The sequence below is a fragment of the Oncorhynchus clarkii genome, chromosome 18 (assembly GCF_045791955.1).
Source record: "Oncorhynchus clarkii lewisi isolate Uvic-CL-2024 chromosome 18, UVic_Ocla_1.0, whole genome shotgun sequence".
NCBI lineage: Eukaryota > Metazoa > Chordata > Actinopteri > Salmoniformes > Salmonidae > Oncorhynchus > Oncorhynchus clarkii.
In genome coordinates, this window is record NC_092164.1 from 71,569,785 (window position 1) to 71,589,263 (window position 19,479).

The window sequence follows — 19,479 nt, forward strand, 5'->3', positions numbered from 1 at the left end:
ATACTGAGACAGAGGGGCGCTGTTTCCCTCGCTCTTATGATTTCTCTGATGAGATAGATTCAGCCACTTGAGGTTCTGAGAATGTTTGATTCAGCCACTTAAGAATTGATTCAGCCACTTCAATTGATTCAGCCACTTCAATTGATTCATCCACAGATAAATTGCTTTAATGATTGTATTTGTTTTATTGGTCTGATTTTCGGGGAAGCCTGAGTTCCCTTGGCATTCACACGCCACCTGCTTTCCTGTTAGGGAGACAAGAGTTTAATCAACTCTCTGTCTCTGTCTGTGTGCTACATAATCCACTAACATTGGTCTCTGTGTAACATGTGTTGGTTGTAGTCTGTCTATCTCACACTAACACTCTCTATATATACAGTGCCTTGCGAAAGTATTCGGCCCCCTTGAACTTTGCGACCTTTTGCCACATTTCAGGCTTCAAACATAAAGATATAAAACTGTATTTTTTTGTGAAGAATCAACAACAAGTGGGACACAATCATGAAGTGGAACGACATTTATTGGATATTTCAAACTTTTTTAACAAATCAAAAACTGAAAAATTGGGCGTGCAAAATTATTCAGCCCTTTTACTTTCAGTGCAGCAAACTCTCTCCAGAAGTTCAGTGAGGATCTCTGAATGATCCAATGTTGACCTAAATGACTAATGATGATAAATACAATCCACCTGTGTGTAATCAAGTCTCCGTATAAATGCACCTGCACTGTGATAGTCTCAGATGTCCGTCAAAAGCGCAGAGAGCATCATGAAGAACAAGGAACACACCAGGCAGGTCCGAGATACTGTTGTGAAGAAGTTTAAAGCCGGATTTGGATACAAAAAGATTTCCCAAGCTTTAAACATCCCAAGGAGCACTGTGCAAGCGATAATATTGAAATGGAAGGAGTATCAGACCACTGCAAATCTACCAAGACCTGGCCGTCCCTCTAAACTTTCAGCTCATACAAGGAGAAGACTGATCAGAGATGCAGCCAAGAGGCCCATGATCACTCTGGATGAACTGCAGAGATCTACAGCTGAGGTGGGAGACTCTGTCCATAGGACAACAATCAGTCGTATATTGCACAAATCTGGCCTTTATGGAAGAGTGGCAAGAAGAAAGCCATTTCTTAAAGATATCCATAAAAAGTGTTGTTTAAAGTTTGCCACAAGCCACCTGGGAGACACACCAAACATGTGGAAGAAGGTGCTCTAGTCAGATGAAACCAAAATTGAACTTTTTGGCAACAATGCAAAACGTTATGTTTGGCGTAAAAGCAACACAGCTCATCACCCTGAAAACACCATCCCCACTGTCAAACATGGTGGTGGCAGCATCATGGTTTGGGCCTGCTTTTCTTCAGCAGGGACAGGGAAGATGGTTAAAATTGATGGGAAGATGGATGGAGCCAAATACAGGACCATTCTGGAAGAAAACCTGATGGAGTCTGCAAAAGACTTGAGACTGGGACGGAGATTTGTCTTCCAACAAGACAATGATCAAAAACATAAAGCAAAATCTGCAATGGAATGGTTCAAAAATAAACATATCCAGGTGTTAGAATGGCCAAGTCAAAGTCCAGACCTGAATCCAATCGAGAATCTTTGGAAAGAACTGAAAACTGCTGTTCACAAATGCTCTCCATCCAACCTCACTGAGCTGGAGCTGTTTTGCAAGGAGGAATGGTAAAAAAGTTCAGTCTCTCAATGTGCAAAACTGATAGAGACATACCCCAAGCGACTTACAGCTGTAATCGCAGCAAAAGGTGGCGCTACAAAGTATTAACTTAAGGGGGCTGAATAATTTTGCACGCCCAATTTTTCAGTTTTTGATTTGTTAAAAAAGTTTGAAATATCCAATAAATGTCGTTCCACTTCATGATTGTGTCCCACTTGTTGTTGATTCTTCACAAAAAAATAGTTTTATATCTTCATGTTTGAAGCCTGAAATGTGGCAAAAGGTCGCAAAGTTCAAGGGGGCCGAATACTTTCGCAAGGCACTGTATCTCTCTCTCTCTATCTCACAATAACACTCTCTATCTCTCTATATATATATCTCTAACAGAAACCTTCCCCTGGCCATTATCATTGGTATTCCTTTGGTGTCTGTGTGCTATGTGCTGGTCAACATTGCCTACTTCAGCGCCATGACCGCTACGGAACTACTGCAGTCTCCCGCTGTTGCTGTGGTAAGAGGGTCGCCATGGAGATAGAGAGGGGCGGAGACAGAGGAAGCCATTGGCGTGGCTCATCATATCTCCCTTAGCAAGAACAAGACACATTCTTTCAACAACAAACAATTACATTTGATTTATTGTGTCGTCCCCCCCCCCCCCCCCCCCCGTCTCCTCGGAGGGACTTGTTTGTGCCCCTTAGACTTTTGGTGACAGAGTGCTGTACCCCCTGTCGTGGGTAGTCCCTGTGTTTGTCGTCTTCTCCACCTTCGGAGCGGCCAATGGGAGCTGCTTCACAGCCGGCAGGTAAAGGGACAACTTCAGGAAGACATTGTTTTTGCTAATCAAATTTAATCAAAACAAATGTATTTTATAAAGCCCTTTTTATCAGCAATTGTCCCAAAGTGTTTAACAGATTGAATCTGCTTTTCTAAAAGAAGAGAGCACAAGCAGAGTTAAAAATGGTGAAAAGAAAGCAAACCAAATTCAGGTTCAACATATTGCAAATATTATGTTGAACTAACACGTTTGTGTCCCACCGCAGGTTGACCTATGTGGCAGGAAGAGAGGGTCACATGGTAAAGATCTTGTCCTATATCAGTCTGAAGCGTTACACTCCTTCCCCCGCCCTCATCTTCAATGTAAGTCTGAGATACAGTGCAAAAGTATTCATCACACTTGGTGGTGTTTTTCCTATTTTGTTGTTAGCGTGTTCAGCCCAGTAAACCATCTTCATGAGGCGCAGGATCTTCGTCCTGACAAAAACTCAAAAACTTCTGTTACAGTCCTTTAGAAACATGTCAAACTAAGTATGGAATCATCCTGTTTGCAACTAAAGTAAAACTGAAAAAATGTTGTCCTGAATACAAAGCGTTATGTTAAATTGAACACGTCACATGACTGAGCACCAGCCTTCATATTTTCCAGCATGGTGGTGACCTGGTTCAGTCTGCTTTCCAACAAACACTGGGAGACAAATTCACCTTTCAGCAGGTCAATAACCAAAAACACAAGGCCAAATATACACTGGAGATGCTTAAAACTTCTTCGGGATCGTTTACCCTTTCAGGGGACGGGTGAGCTAACGTAGGCTAATGTGATTAGCATGAGGTTGTAAGTAACAAGAACATTTGCCGGGACAAATTTTGAACAGAAATGCAAAGGTTCATTTGATCATGCTGACTTTGCACATACACTGCTGCCATCTAGTGGCCAAAATCTAAATTGCAGCTGGGCTGGAATAATACATTATGGCTTTTCTCTTGCATTTCCAAGATGATGGTACAAAAAAAAAGGGTATTCTTTTCTTTGTATTATCTTTTGCCAGACCTATTGTGTTATATTCTCCTACATTCCGTTCACATTGACATAAACTACAAAGTGTTTACTTTCAAATGGTAACCAAGAATATGCATGCTTCAAGGCCTGAGTTAAAGGCAGTTAGATTTGGGTATGTGATTTTAGGCAAAAAAATGAAAAGCAGGGGTGGACATAATAAGATGTTGTTAACAAGAAGACTTTGAATGTTCCTGAGTGGCCAAGTTACAGTTCTGACTTAAATCGTGTTGAGAATCTCTCAGTTGGTAGAGAATGGTGCTTGCAATGCAAAGACGGTAGTTTCCCAGGAAGAAACATACATCAAATGACTGTAAGTCGCTTTGGATAAAAGTGTCTGATAAACTACATTATATATTATAGCAATGATCAACTAGCAACTTGACAGAGTATAACCTGACCTATCACTTTATACATTACTGCCCTACAGTGGTCTAACCTATAACCTGACCTATCACTTTATACATTACTGCCCTACAGTCACCTAACCTATAACCTGACCCATCTCTCTATACATTACTGCCCCCCAGTGGTCTAACCTATAACCTGACCTATCACTTTATACATTACTGCCCTACAGTCACCTAACCTATAACCTGACCCATCTCTCTATACATTACTGCCCCCCAGTGGTCTAACCTATAACCTGACCTATCACTTTATACATTACTGCCCCCCAGTGGTCTAACCTATAACCTGACCCATCTCTCTATACATTACTGCCCCCCAGTGGTCTAACCTATAACCTGACCTATCACTTTATACATTACTGCCCCCCAGTGGTCTAACCTATAACCTGACCCATCTCTCTATACATTACTGCCCCCCAGTGGTCTAACCTATAACCTGACCTATCACTTTATACATTACTGCCCCCCAGTGGTCTAACCTATAACCTGACCCATCTCTCTATACATTACTGCCCCCCAGTGGTCTAACCTATAACCTGACCTATCACTTTATACATTACTGCCCCCCAGTGGTCTAACATATAACCTGACCCATCCCCATATACATTACTGGCCCCCCAGTGGTCTAACCTATAACCTGACCCATCCCCATATACATTACTGCCCCCCAGTGGTCTAACATTATATATTATAGCAATGATCAACTACCAACTTGACAGAGTATAACCTGACCTATCACTTTATACATTACTGCCCTACAGTCACCTAACCTATAACCTGACCCATCTCTCTATACATTACTGCCCCCCAGTGGTCTAACCTATAACCTGACCTATCACTTTATACATTACTGCCCCCCAGTGGTCTAACCTATAACCTGACCCATCTCTCTATACATTACTGCCCCCCAGTGGTCTAACCTATAACCTGACCTATCACTTTATACATTACTGCCCCCCAGTAGTCTAACATATAACCTGACCCATCCCCATATACATTACTGGCCCCCCAGTGGTCTAACCTATAACCTGACCCATCCCCATATACATTACTGCCCCCCAGTGGTCTAACCTATAACCTGACCCATCCCCATATACATTACTGCCCCCCAGTGGTCTAACCTATAACCTGACCCATCCCCATATACATTACTGCCCCCCAGTGGTCTATGTACATGACCAGGCTCAAAGACACATGTACATTACCAGGCTCAAAGACACATGTACATTACCAGGCTCAAAGACACATATACATTACCAGGCTCAATGGTACATTACCATTAATCTGTTTTTCTGTATTTACATCTTAGGTCAGCTGGCCTCTGGAGTACCTTGGGAAATGCAACTACCGAACCATTCTATGATGGGATTTATAAATACATTTCCTGGGCTCCTGAAAGGACTGATCTATCTTTGTAAATATAAACAACTCTTGGAATGCTCCTATTCTGAGCTAGCCATTAAAAAAGTATGGTTCACAGATCTAAATGAATCTGAACAACATTTTACCTGGAACAGAATATGCAAAAATATGACCTTGACATCCTGTAATCCGAAATATCAATTTATACATCTTAAATTTGTTCACAGGAAACATTTTAAGATGAAATTGGCCCCAAACTGTTCACTGTTCACTGAAACATGTATGAAAGATACTACAATTCCCATAGAAGAATGTTCTCTGAACTATTTGAGAACATTCCCAATGTCAAACCAGTTGGAGAACGTTCCTAGAACATTACCAATGTCAAACCAGTTGGAGAACGTTCCTAGAACATTCCCAATGTCAAACCAGTTGGAGAACGTTCCTAGAACATTACCAATGTCAAACCGGTTGGAGAACGTTCCTAGAACATTACCAATGTCAAACCGGTTGGAGAACGTTCCTAGAACATTACCAATGTCAAACCAGTTGGAGAACGTTCCTAGACCATTACCAATGTCAAACCGGTTGGAGAACGTTCCTAGAACATTACCAATGTCAAACCGGTTGGATAACGTTCCTAGAACATTACCAATGTCAAACCGGTTGGAGAACGTTCCTAGAACATTACCAATGTCAAACCAGTTGGAGAACGTTCCTAGAACATTACCAATGTCAAACCAGTTGGAGAACGTTCCTAGAACATTACCAATGTCAAACCAGTTGGAGAACGTTCCTAGAACATTACCAATGTCAAACCAGTTGGAGAACGTTCCTAGAACATTACCAATGTCAAACCAGTTGGAGAACGTTCCTAGAACATTACCAATGTCAAACCAGTTGGAGAACAAATCCTAGAACATTACCAATGTCAAACCAGTTGGAGAAGGTTCCTAGAACATTACCGATGTCAAACCAGTTGGAGAACGTTCCTAGAACATTACCGATGTCAAACCAGTTGGAGAACGTTCCTAGAACATTACCAATGTCAAACCAGTTGGAGAACATTACCAATGTCAAACCAGTTGGAGAACGTTCCTAGAACATTACCAATGTCAATCCAGTTGGAGAACGTTCCTAGAACATTACCAATGTCAAACCATTTGGAGAACGTTCCTAGAACATTACCAATGTCAAACCAGTTGGAGAACGTTCCTAGAACATTACCAATGTCAAACCAGTTGGAGAACGTTCCTAGAACATTACCAATGTCAAACGAGTTGGAGAAGGTTCCTAGAACATTACCAATGTCAAACCAGTTGGAGAACGTTCCTAGAACATTACCAATGTCAAACCAGTTGGATAACGTTCCCATAACATTACCGGAATGAAATGAAATGTAACTGTTTGTACTTTTAGGAAAAGTAATGAGTTTTAAATGTGCTGATTGTAGGGTATTCTGGCCGTATTCTACATTATCCCAGCTGACATCAACACCCTGATCAACTACTTCAGTTTACCCTGTTGTTGTTGTTGTGGTTGTAGGGTATTCTGGCCGTACTCTACATAATCCCAGCAGACATCAACACCCTGATCAACTACTTCAGTTTACCCTGTTGGTGTTGTTGTGGTTGTAGGGTATTCTGGCCGTACTCTACATTATCCCAGCAGACATCAACACTCTGATCAACTACTTCAGTTTACCCTGTTGTTGTTGTTGTTGTAGGGAATTCTGGCCGTATTCTACATTATCCCAGCAGACATCAACACCCTGATCAACTACTTCAGTTTACCCTGTTGTTGTTGTTGTTGTGGTTGTAGGGTATTCTGGCCGTATTCTACATTATCCCAGCAGACATCAACACCCTAATCAACTACTTCAGTTTACACTGTTGTTGTTGTGGTTGTAGGGTATTCTGGCCGTATACTACATTATCCCAGCTGACATCAACACCCTGATCAACTACTTCAGTTTACCCTGTTGTTGATGTTGTAGGGTATTCTGGCCGTATTCTACATTATCCCAGCAGACATCAACACCCTGATCAACTACTTCAGTTTACCCTGTTGTTGTTGTTGTGGTTGTAGGGTATTCTGGCCGTATACTACATTATCCCAGCTGACATCAACACCCTGATCAACTACTTCAGTTTACCCTGTTGTTGTTGTTGTGGTTGTAGGGTATTCTTGTCGTACTCTACATTATCCCAGCAGACATCAACATCCTGATCAACTACTTCAGTTTACCCTGTTGTTGTTGTTGTGGTTGTAGGGTATTCTGGCCATAATCTACATTATCCCAGCAGACATCAACATCCTGATCAACTACTTCAGTTTACCCTGTTGTGGTTGTAGGGTATTCTGGCCGTATTCTACATTATCCCAGCAGACATCAACACCCTGATCAACTACTTCAGTTTACCTTGTTGTTGTTGTTGTGGTTGTAGGGTATTCTGGCCATATTCTACATTATCCCAGCAGACATCAACATCCTGATCAACTACTTCAGTTTACCCTGTTGTTGTTGTTGTGGTTGTAGGGTATTCTGGCCGTATTCTACATTATCCCAGGAGACATCAACACCCTGATCAACTTCTTCAGTTTACCCTGTTGTTGTTGTTGTGGTTGTAGGGTATTCTGGCCGTATTCTACATTATCCCAGGAGACATCAACACCCTGATCAACTTCTTCAGTTTACCCTGTTGTTGTTGTTGTGGTTGTAGGGTATTCTGGCCATATTCTACATTATCCCAGCAGACATCAACACCCTGATCAACTACTTCAGTTTCGCCCAGTGGGCTTTCTACGGCCTCACAGCTCTCGCTCTCATCGTCATGCGCTTCACCAGGAAGGAACTCAAGAGGCCCGTCAAGGTAAGACTAGATTCACATTGTCGGCCTTAGTCCTAGGCCAATGAAGGCCTAGGAACAGTGTTAACTGCCTTGTTCAGGGGCAGATTAACATATTTTTTAACCTTGTCAGCTCAGGGATTCAATCTAGAAACCTTTCAGTTACTGGCCCAACGCTCTAGGCTACCTGCCGCCCCTCATCTCTTGGTTATTGGAAGAACATAGTTACAACTATCATGTTGTGTTCGTGGACGGTCAGTCCTTACATCCATAGCTCTGTCTCTACATTTTAGAGTGGTTCCATTTCTCCAGTCACATCCCTCAGCTGGTTACCACAACAAATGGGGTGGTAACCACTTTGATGTTTTCCTGAATCCCAGATTCAGTTAAACCTGTTTTTAGAGCAAAACTGTCCCAGATCCCTCCTGTGAGACTGACAGGTGGTTATGTCCTGGTTGTCCCCCAACAGTGTCCCATGCCCATAGCAGTGCTGGTGGTGATAGTGTCCTGCTACCTGGTCCTAGCACCGATCATAGACAAGCCAGAGCTGGAGTATCTGTACTGTACCGTCTTCATCCTCAGCGGTCTGCTGCTCTACTTCCCCTTCGTTCACCGCAGGTTCAGCTGGACACGCAGGGTCATGAGTGAGTAACTACCCACTGCTCAGAGTTGTTGACACTTGAGTGTTGAGAGAGAGCCTTTATCCCAAAATGGCTGCCTATTCCCTTTGTAGTTCACTAGAAGACAACACTGGCTTGTGTCCCAAAATGGCCGCTTATTCCCTGTGTAGTGCACTACCCTATGGGCCCTGGTGAAAGGTAGTGCACTACAATATAGGGTATAGGGTGCCATTTGGGAAGCAGACACTATTATCTTCTGCAACTTGGGTCTTTATGTATCAAAATGTTGTATTCCTCAGTGAGCGGTAGTGGAGTTCTTCCCCTTTAGATAATTACAGTCATTGTGGAGTTCAACTCAGAAGGTCACAGAGCCTATAGATCATGCTGTGATTGGGCTGATGTCACCTTTATTAAAGTTATTTATTTATTATTCACCTTTTAATTAGCCTGATTGGTCCAATCTGACCTTTAACCTCTCACTTCCCCTGCAGGGCCAATCACCATGCACCTCCAGCTGCTGATGGAGGTCGTTCCTCCTGAGAAAAACGAATAGAGGAAGACAATAAACAGCCTAAACTGACTGATGTGGACAAATGTCTCTGTGCATCCCAAATGGTACCCTTTTCCCTATGTGGTGCACTACCCCATAGGCCCTAGTCAAAAGTAGTGCACTACTTAGGGAATAGGGTGCCATTTGAGACACAGACTTAGAAATTAAGGTTCTGTCCTGTCTCATAATGAAGGTACTGTCTCATAATTAAGGTACTGTCCTATCTCATAATGAAGGTTCTGTCCTGTCTCATAATGAAGGTCCTGTCTCATAATTAAGGTACTGTCCTGTCTCATAATTTAGGTACTGTCCTGTCTCATAATGAAGGTACTGTCTCATAATTTAGGTACTGTCCTGTCTCATAATGAAGGTTCTGTCCTGTCTCATAATGAACGTTCTGTACTGTGTCATAATGAATGTTCTGTACTGTGTCATAATGAATGTTCTGTACTGTGTCATAATGAACGTTCTGTACTGTGTCATAATGAATGTTCTGTACTGTGTCATAATGAAGGTACTGTCCTGTCTCATAATGTACATTCTGTACTGTGTCATAATGAAGGTACTGTCCTGTCTCATAATGAACCTTCTGTCCTGTCTCATAATGAAGGCACTGTCCTGTCTCATAATGAACGTTCTGTACTGTGTCATAATGAATGTTCTGTACTGTGTCATAATGAACGTTCTGTACTGTGTCATAATGCTGGAATCCTGTATGTTTCTCTCCCTTGAGACTATTGCCAATGGAGATGGTCTATATAATGCCCCTCTGTGTTTAAACTCTGCTTAGGAGGACATATTTGCTTTTAGGATACTGCCAATCTATATTGAGGACACAGAGGCTCTGCTTAGCAGGTTGGCAGCAGCTGTCTACATGGTCTGGATCCCAAACTAATTGACTGGATATAGGAGGTCAATGGCTGCTTCTCAAATCACACCCTATGCCCTAGGGAACGGGGCGTCATTGGTCTGCTTCTCAAATCACACCCTATACCCTAGGGAACGGGGCGCCATTGTTCTGTGTCTCAAATCACACCCTATACCCTAGGGAACGGGGCGCCATTGTTCTGTGTCTCAAATCACACCCTATACCCTAGGGACCGGGGCGCCATTGGTCTGCTTCTCAAATCACACCCTATGCCCTAGGGAACGGGGCGCCATTGGTCTGCTTCTCAAATCACACCCTATGTCCTAGGGAACGGGACGCCATCTCAAATCACACCCTATGCCCTAGGGAACAGGGCGCCATCTCAAATCACACCCTATGCCCTAGGGAACAGGGCGCCATCTCAAATCACACCCTATGCCCTAGGGAACGGGGCGCCATTGGTCTGTGTCTCAAATCACACCCTATGCCCTGGGGAACAGGGCGCCATCTCAAATCACACCCTATACCCTAGGGAACGGGTCGCCATTGGTCTGCTTCTCAAATCACACCCTATGCCCTAGGGAACGGGTTGCCATTGGTCTGTGTCTCAAATCACACCCTATACCCTAGGGAACGGGACGCCATCTCAAATCACACCCTATGCCCTAGGGAACGGGGCGCCATTGGTCTGTGTCTCAAATCACACCCTATGCCCTAGGGAACGGGGCGCCATCTCTCAACTCACATCCTATGCTCTAGGGAACGGGGCGCCATCTCAAATCACACCCTATGCCCTAGGGAACGGGGCGCCATCTCAAATCACACCCTATGCCCTAGGGAACGGGGCGCCATCTCAAATCACAACCTATGCCCTAGGGAACGGGGCGCCATCTCAAATCACACCCTATGCCCTAGGGAACGGGGCGCCATTGGAGAAGCTGACAATATGCTGTTCTTGTACATGACTAGAGAGAATATAAGAGACCACAATGATGTCAGATTTTTTTAGCTTTTTATTTGCCCTCGACATTGTTAAAAATCCCTCATGTTTGTGTTGTTCAAGCACTTGTATATAATCTAAGGTTTAAATTGTATTTGACAAGTTAAAAGACATTTGTCCCTAGTTGTCTTCTATCTCGTCCACCAGCTGCCAGTTGAACCTGGGGACACGGTTCATCTTATACTGCCTACTGTGTGATGTATTCGTGTCACTCTAAACTGAATGTAGATTTTATACTACTGAATTCAACATTTCAAAACCTCTTCTCTTCTCGGAGTTGAAAAGTAGATAGGGAGTTGTTGTGTTTGTGAATAAAACTGTTTACCCTTCAATTGTAATTTAATCCCACAAATCAATTCATTTGTCATCTTATAGAAAGTTTACATTATCTGTTTGGCAAAAAATACTAACCACAAACATCAATCACTTTCCTGAACTCGAACCTTCACCCACTTTAATCAGCATCATGAACTGCGTTGATAGAGGCTATGGTGAGATCAGTCATCCACAACAGTAGGTGGCGTCGTAACAGAAGACACAGGAAACACGGTTCTTCTTCTCCGCCCTTGACCTCCCTGCTCATATGACGACACATCAACACAATAACATTTGACATTGGTGTTGTGGACTTTGCTTCAGAATAACATTATTGGAAATGAGAGAATAAAACGACCAAAAGATGAATACGGCTCTGAGACACTGGAAGGAGGCCGCTACGGTCATACTAGCTGCTGGTACGAGACATAAACTCCCTGTAGATAGTTTGACAAGGTGTGTCGATAAAGGCACCTCTGCACCTGCGATCAGTGAGCACTCCAACTTGCCTGACAGGTTAGCCTTCGACTATGAAGTGTTGTTGTTGAAACGAAGCGGTACGAGTGGTTTCATGCCGAATGACATGCAATAAAATGCAAATGAATTACTTAAAAATCATACAAGGTGATTTTCTGGGTTTTTGTTTTAGATTCCGTCTCTCACAGTTGAAGTGTACCTATGTAAAATTGCAGACCTCTACATGCTTTGTAAGTAGGGAAAACCTGCAAAATCGGCAGTGTGTCAAATACTTGTTCTCCCCACTGTATGTGAGAATGCTGTTCATTGACTACAGCTCAGCGTCCAACACCGTAGTGCCCACGAAGCTCATCACTATGCTAAGGACTCTGGGACTAAATGCCTCCCTCTGCAACTGGATCCTGGTCTTCCTGCCTGGCCGTCCCCAGAGGGTAAGAGTATGCAACAACACTGTCTGCCACGCTGATCCTTAACACTGGGGCCCCTCATGGGTGTGTACTTAGTCCCCTCCTGTATTCCCTGTTCCCCCACGACTGAGTGGCCAAACACGACTCCAACACCATCATTAAATTCTATCGAAAAAGTAAAACCAACCGAACTTCCCACCTTTTATTTATCCAAAATGTAAACGTACCTTGACGTACTTTGCTAAATCTGTTTACAATCGCGGCGCTGATGTCCTTTTGTTTTTTTTTACAATATCCACATGGAGCCTCGCATTCCCTTGCGAAATGTCAGTTTTTATTACAATTGTAACATTTTAGCCCCCTCTTTCTCTCTTCCTTTCTGTTTCTACCACCCGTTGTTCTATCTTCTAGCACTGCCATTAAGAACTCATCTTTCTTATTCTCTTGACTGACCCTATACACTTCTAAAATGGATTCCTGTCCTTCTTCCCCCGCCCGTGGGTTCAGTAAGGCAATTAGGGGATATTGACTGACCTCTTCTCTTTTCTCAGCCTTTACTCTTTTTCTGGCTTCCGAAGCCCTGGCTGCCATCGACTCACCACCACGACCCCATCATCGGGCAGCAGCGTAGCCTAGTGGTTAGAGCGTTGGACTAGTAACCGGAAGGTTGCAAGTTCAAATCCCCGAGCTGACAAGGTACAAATCTGTCGTTCTGCCCCTGAACAAGGCAGTTAACCCACTGTTCCTAGGCCGTCATTGAAAATAAGAATTTGTTCTTTAAATGACTTGCCTAGTTAAATTTAAAAAAATATATATATATATTCTCTCCATGCCTGATCTACCAGGGTTGGGTATAATTTAGGTTTATGAGAGACCTCCAGAGGAGCCGTGGGAGTTATCACTCTCTGTTGTTAGCCCCTCTGCCCGTTGTTTATCTGCCTTAGTTATCACTCTCTGTTGTTAGCCCCTCTGCCCGTTGTTTATCTGCCTTAGTTATCACTCTCTGTTGTTAGCCCCTCTGCCCGTTGTGTATCTGCCTTAGTTATCACTCTCTGTGGTTAGCCCCTCTGCCCGTTGTGTATCTGCCTTAGTTATCACTCTCTGTTGTTAGCCCCTCTGCCCGTTGTTTATCTGCCTTGTCTCCACTAATCTTATTTATTTGTTCTATCATTGATTGATTTCTCATCTCCCGTTAATTCATACTTCCTCCTCCATGTCTGGCTAAAATAGGTGTTCCTCTTATCATCTTCCTGCATATATTTCTCATCTCCCGTTAATTCGTACTTCCTCCTCCATGTCTGGCTAAAATAGGTGTTCCTCTTATCATCTTCCTGCATATATTTCTCATCTCCCGTTAATTCGTACTTCCTCCTCCATGTCTGGCTAAAATAGGTGTTCCTCTTATCATCTTCCTGCATATATTTCTCATCTCCCGTTAATTCGTACTTCCTCCTCCATGTCTGGCTAAAATAGGTGTTCCTCTTATCATCTTCCTGCATATATTTCTCATCTCCCGTTAATTCGTACTTCCTCCTCCATGTCTGGCTAAAATAGGTGTTCCTCTTATCATCTTCCTGCATATATTTCTCATCTCCCGTTAATTCGTACTTCCTCCTCCATGTCTGGCTAAAATAGGTGTTCCTCTTATCATCTTCCTGCATATATTTCTCATCTCCCGTTAATTTTGGGACCTCCTCTGAGGATTTACTCCCCCCAGGATCGAGAATAAAGGCCACTGACCTTGTCGCCGACTGGGAAAAGCAATGTTCGTTGGATCTAGTCACCGTCCCTGTCGGTCTGGGGTGTATACCAGCCTCTTCTTTAACCTCAATTCAGAGGCCAGGTCTTAAAATAACGGGACTAGACCCGCCTGCTCACGGTTTTCATTTTCAGAAAATGGGCGGAGACCAGTCTCAAAATCAAGCAATAGCGTTTATTCTCGAGAGTACTAAACATGATACGATTTACAACAGGTTATAAACTGAAAATGACGTCATTAGGTTTTAACCTCTGCGCACCCAACCCGTTAGCGGGATTAAATTGGACAACATACGGTGATCGCTACATAAATAGTCATATTAAACATTCATGAAAATACAAGTGTCTCACATGGTTCGAAAGCCTAGAATCTTGCTCATCCAACTGCGTTGTCAGATTTAAAAAAGGATTTATTGCGAAATAATACGCTGCGATGATCTGAGCACAGACAACCATTTCAAACTACTTATTCAACCAGCACATGCGTAACAAAATCACAGATTGCATTGAAATAAATCGTTTACCTTTGAATATCTTGCTCTGATTGCAATCCCAAAGCTCATTGCTACACAATGAATGGTCTTTTGTTCGGTTAAATCCATTTGTTATAGCCTAACACAAAACATTTTGTGAACGCTTATCTTGTGTCATTCAATTTTAGACGTAACATCCAACGTAAAATAGACAGAGTCTCCCTGACTTCATCCAGTCATGTTTGGTTTCCTTGCAATCCTTGTTTGTAACACAACCAAACTTGATAGGTCATTTTGCGGGCCGTATTGATCCGGAAAAAAACGATTGGAAGACAACAAGTGACGAGCCCATTGTGCACCAATTATATGACCACTGTCTCGTTGATTGACTGTAGTTTAACCCAATGACCACTGACCGTCTTGAAATCTAGCTGGGTAGATAGCCAATGAGCAGAGGTAAACGGCAATATCCCATGGTTCTTTGTTGTAAGACAAACCTTTCCATTGAACGCTGGCGTAAGGACCGTTCTTTCACCATTGCCAATTCAACTGTGAAGGAGCGACGCTTATTAAGCACAGCAGTATTTCGGTGACTTGCATCTTCAGCTGTTTATTTATCCAACATCATGGCGAATAAGTCAAGAGAAGCTAATTCTAAGACTAGATATACGAATGTAGAAACAATTTTAGAGGAAATTGATCGTGAAAGTGAGACAGATCTTCTTTTTGAAGACTCCATTATCTCCCACAGCTTTGATTCTGAAACTGAGGCATATTTTTAGAACGGAGAGGACATTGTTTTGGACTGGTAAAGTTGCTCTCATGCTAATGCCGTTGTTTGAAATTAATATAAAATATTATTTATGATTGTTTTTACATGTTATTTGCAATATATAAAGATGTAATGAAATGGGTGAAGTACGCGTTAGCTAGTCATTGTGAGTGAGGGTTTGTTTGTTTGAGAATGACCATAGCCCATGTCTCTGTGTGTGTGTGTGTGTGTATATACACTGCTCAAAAAAATAAAGGGAACACTAAAATAACACATCCTAGATCTGAATGAATGAAATATTATTTTTAAATACTTTTTGATTTACATAGTTGAATGTGCTGACAACAAAATCATACAAAAATTATCAATGGCAATCAAATTTATCAACCTATGGAGGTCTGGATTTGGAGTCACACTCAACATTAAAGTGGAAAACCACACTACAGGCTGATCGAACTTTGATGGAATGTCATTAAAACAAGTCAAAATGAGGCTCAGTAGTGTGTGTGGCCTCCACGTGCCTGTATGACCTCCCTACAACGCCTGGGCATGCTCCTGATGAGGTGGCGGATGGTCTCCTGAGGGATCTCCTCCCAGACCTGGACTAAAGCATCCGCCAACTCCTGGACAGTCTGTGGTGCAAAGTGGCGTTGGTGGATGGAGCGAGACATGATGTCCCAGATGTGCTCAATTGGATTCAGGTCTGGGGAACGCATCAATAGCATCAATGCCTTCCTCTTGCAGGAACTGCTGACACACTCCAGCCACATGAGGTCTAGCATTGTCTTGCATTAGGAGGAACCCAGGGCCAACCACACCAGCATATGGTCATTTTATGCAAATAAGTATCTTACAAATCCTTAGAAATGGGCTGAGTGTATTAATTGAATTGGGTAATAAACATATAGGAATTTAATTCCTCTAACAGATCTTTGTTAGGAAGAAATTATCTTCACACATTTCACAACGAGCCAGGCGGCCCAAACTGCTACATTTACCCTGACTCTGCTTGCACTGAAAGCAAGAGAAGCAACGCAATTTTCCTAGTTAATATTGCCAGCTAGCTATTTTAGCTAAATATGCAGGTTTAAAAAAATGTACTTGTCTATTGATTTTAAGAAAGGCATTGATGTTTATGGTTAGGTTCATTGGTGCAACGATTGGGCTTTTGTTAAATCACACCCCCATTTGGAGAAGTAGGCTGTGATTCGATGAGAAATTAACAGGCACCGCATTGTTTATATGCAACGCATGACGAGCTAGTTAACCTAGTAATATCATCAACCATGTGTAGTTAACTAGTGATTATGTTAAGATTGACTTGTTTTTTATAAGATAAGTTTAATGCTAGCTAGCAACTTACCTTGGCTCCTTGCTGCACTCGCGTAACAGGTAGTCAGCCTGCCACGCAGTCACCTCGTGGTTTGCAATGTAATCGGCCATAATGCCGATTGTTATGAAAACTTGAGATCGGCCCCAATTAATCGGCCGACCTCTAATCTGGACTGTCTCAAATGGCACTCTATTCACTATGGGTCCAGGTCGTAGTTAACTACCTAGGGTACCCAAATCACTATGGGTCCTGGTCGTAGTTAACTACCTAGGGTACCCTATTCACTATGGGTCCAGGTCGTAGTTAACTACCTAGGGTACCCTATTCACTATGGGTCCAGGTCGTAGTTAACTACCTAGGGTACCCTATTCACTATGGGTCCAGGTCGTAGTTAACTACCTAGGGTACCCTATTCACTATGGGTCCTGGTCGTAGTTAACTACCTAGGGTACCCTATTCACTATGAGTCCTGGTCGTAGTTACCTACCTAGGGTACCCTATTCACTATGGGTCCTGGTCGTAGTTAACTACCTAGGGTACCCTATTCACTATGGGTCCTGGTCGTAGTTAACTACCTAGGGTACCCTATTCACTATGGGTCCTGGTCGTAGTTAACTACCTAGGGATCCCTATTCACTATGGGTCCTGGTCGTAGTTAACTACCTAGAGTACCCTATTCACTATGGGTCCTGGTCGTAGTTAACTACCTATTCACTATGGGTCCTGGTCGTAGTTAACTACCTAGGGTACCCTATTCACTATGGGTCCTGGTCGTAGTTAACTACCTAGGGTACCCTATTCACTATGGGTCCTGGTCGTAGTTAACTACCTAGGGTACCCTATTCACTATGGGTCCTGGTCGTAGTTAACTACCTAGGGTACCCTATTCACTATGGGTCCTGGTCGTAGTTAACTACCTAGGGTACCCTATTCACTATGGGTCCTGGTCGTAGTTAACTACCTAGGGTACCCTATTCACTATGGGTCCTGGTCGTAGTTAACTACCTAGGGTACCCTATTCACTATGGGTCCTGGTCGTAGTTAACTACCTAGGGTACCCTATTCACTATGGGTCCTGGTCGTAGTTAACTACCTAGGGTACCCTATTCACTATGGGTCCTGGTCGTAGTTAACTACCTAGGGTACCCTAATCACTATGGGTCCTGGTCGTAGTTAACTACCTAGGGTACCCTATTCACTATGGGTCATGGTCGTAGTTAACTACCTAGGGACTAGGGGGTCATTTGGGACACAGCCCTGGTAATTGTGGTTAAATGGATGAACAAGAGGACAGTGGTGAACAGAAGAAAACACATTTATTTGTAAAGAGCTAGATTGTGACATACAATCATTACTGTAACACAAATGAAGTTGATTGTTCTTTCAATAGAATGTTTTTAAAGCTAAATTGGCTAATAGACGCACAGTAAAACAGTTTGATTGAGACACATAGTCAGTCATACGTATCAAATCTAATCAATAACACAAAGATCAATACAACATTCAAAATAGAGCTACTTAATATTTAACTGTGTACATCAAGTTAATTAATGCCTTGGTAAATGTTTGAACAGTCTGACCAAAACAGACCTGGTCTTCTAGCCTGGTGTCAGGGTGGTTCTAGTCTGACTAAAACAGACCTGGTGTAAGGGTGGTTCTAGTCTGACCAATACAGACCTGGTCTTCTAGCCTGGTGTCAGGGTGGTTCTAGTCTGACCAATACAGACCTGGTCTTCTAGCCTGGTGTCAGGGTGGTTCTAGTCTGACCAATACAGACCTGGTCTTCTAGCCTGGTGTCAGGGTGGTTCTAGTCTGACCAAAACAGACCTGGTCTTCTAGCCTGGTGTAAGGGTGGTTCTAGTCTGACCAATACAGACCTGGTCTTCTAGCCTGGTGTCAGGGTGGTTCTAGTCTGACTAAAACAGACCTGGTCTTCTAGCCTGGTGTCAGGGTGGTTCTAGTCTAACTAAAACAGACCTGGTCTTCTAGCCTGGTGTCAGGGTGGTTCTAGTCTGACCAAAACAGACCTGGTCTTCTAGCCTGGTGTCAGGGTGGTTCTAGTCTGACCAAAACAGACCTGGTCTTCTAGCCTGGTGTCAGGGTGGTTCTAGTCTGACTAAAACAGACCTGGTCTTCTAGCCTGGTGTCAGGGTGGTTCTAGTCTGACCAAAACAGACTTGGTCTTCTAGCCTGGTGTCAGGGTGGTTCTAGTCTGATCAAAACAGACCTGGTCTTCTAGCCTGGTGTCAGGGTGGTTATAGTCTGACCAAAACAGACCTGGTCTTCTAGCCTGGTGTCAGGGTGGTTCTAGTCTGACCAAAACAGACCTGGTCTTCTAGCCTGGTGTCAGGGTGGTTCTAGTCTGACCAAAACAGACCTGGTGTTCTAGCCTGGTGTCAGGGTGGTTCTAGTCTGACCAAAACAGACCTGGTCTTCTAGCCTGGTGTCAGGGTGGTTCTAGTCTGACCAAAACAGACCTGGTCTTCTAGCCTGGTGTCAGGGTGGTTCTAGTCTGACTAAAACAGACCTGGTCTTCTAGCCTGGTGTCAGGGTGGTTCTAGTCTGACCAAAACAGACTTGGTCTTCTAGCCTGGTGTCAGGGTGGTTCTAGTCTGATCAAAACAGACCTGGTCTTCTAGCCTGGTGTCAGGGTGGTTCTAGTCTGACCAAAACAGACCTGGTCTTCTAGCCTGGTGTCAGGGTGGTTCTAGTCTGACCAAAACAGACCTGGTCTTCTAGCCTGGTGTCAGGGTGGTTCTAGTCTGACCAATACAG

At 43.3% G+C, this 19,479-nt stretch overlaps 2 protein-coding genes across 2 annotated transcripts in view; one reads left to right on the top strand and one right to left on the bottom strand.

Annotated features, from left to right (window-relative positions):
• Positions 1-9,630, top strand: part of LOC139373905 (b(0,+)-type amino acid transporter 1-like) — a 115,937-nt gene extending 106,307 nt beyond the window's left edge. The window contains exons 9-14 of the mRNA XM_071114996.1: positions 2,067-2,190; positions 2,378-2,481; positions 2,720-2,816; positions 8,006-8,155; positions 8,601-8,775; positions 9,243-9,630. Coding sequence (XP_070971097.1) covers positions 2,067-2,190; positions 2,378-2,481; positions 2,720-2,816; positions 8,006-8,155; positions 8,601-8,775; positions 9,243-9,304 — 712 coding nt within the window. The 3' untranslated portion in view covers positions 9,305-9,630. The remainder of the gene's footprint in view (positions 1-2,066; positions 2,191-2,377; positions 2,482-2,719; positions 2,817-8,005; positions 8,156-8,600; positions 8,776-9,242) is intronic.
• Positions 1-19,479, bottom strand: part of LOC139372403 (CUB and sushi domain-containing protein 2-like) — a 773,740-nt gene that overhangs the window by 552,773 nt on the left and 201,488 nt on the right. The window lies entirely within an intron of this gene.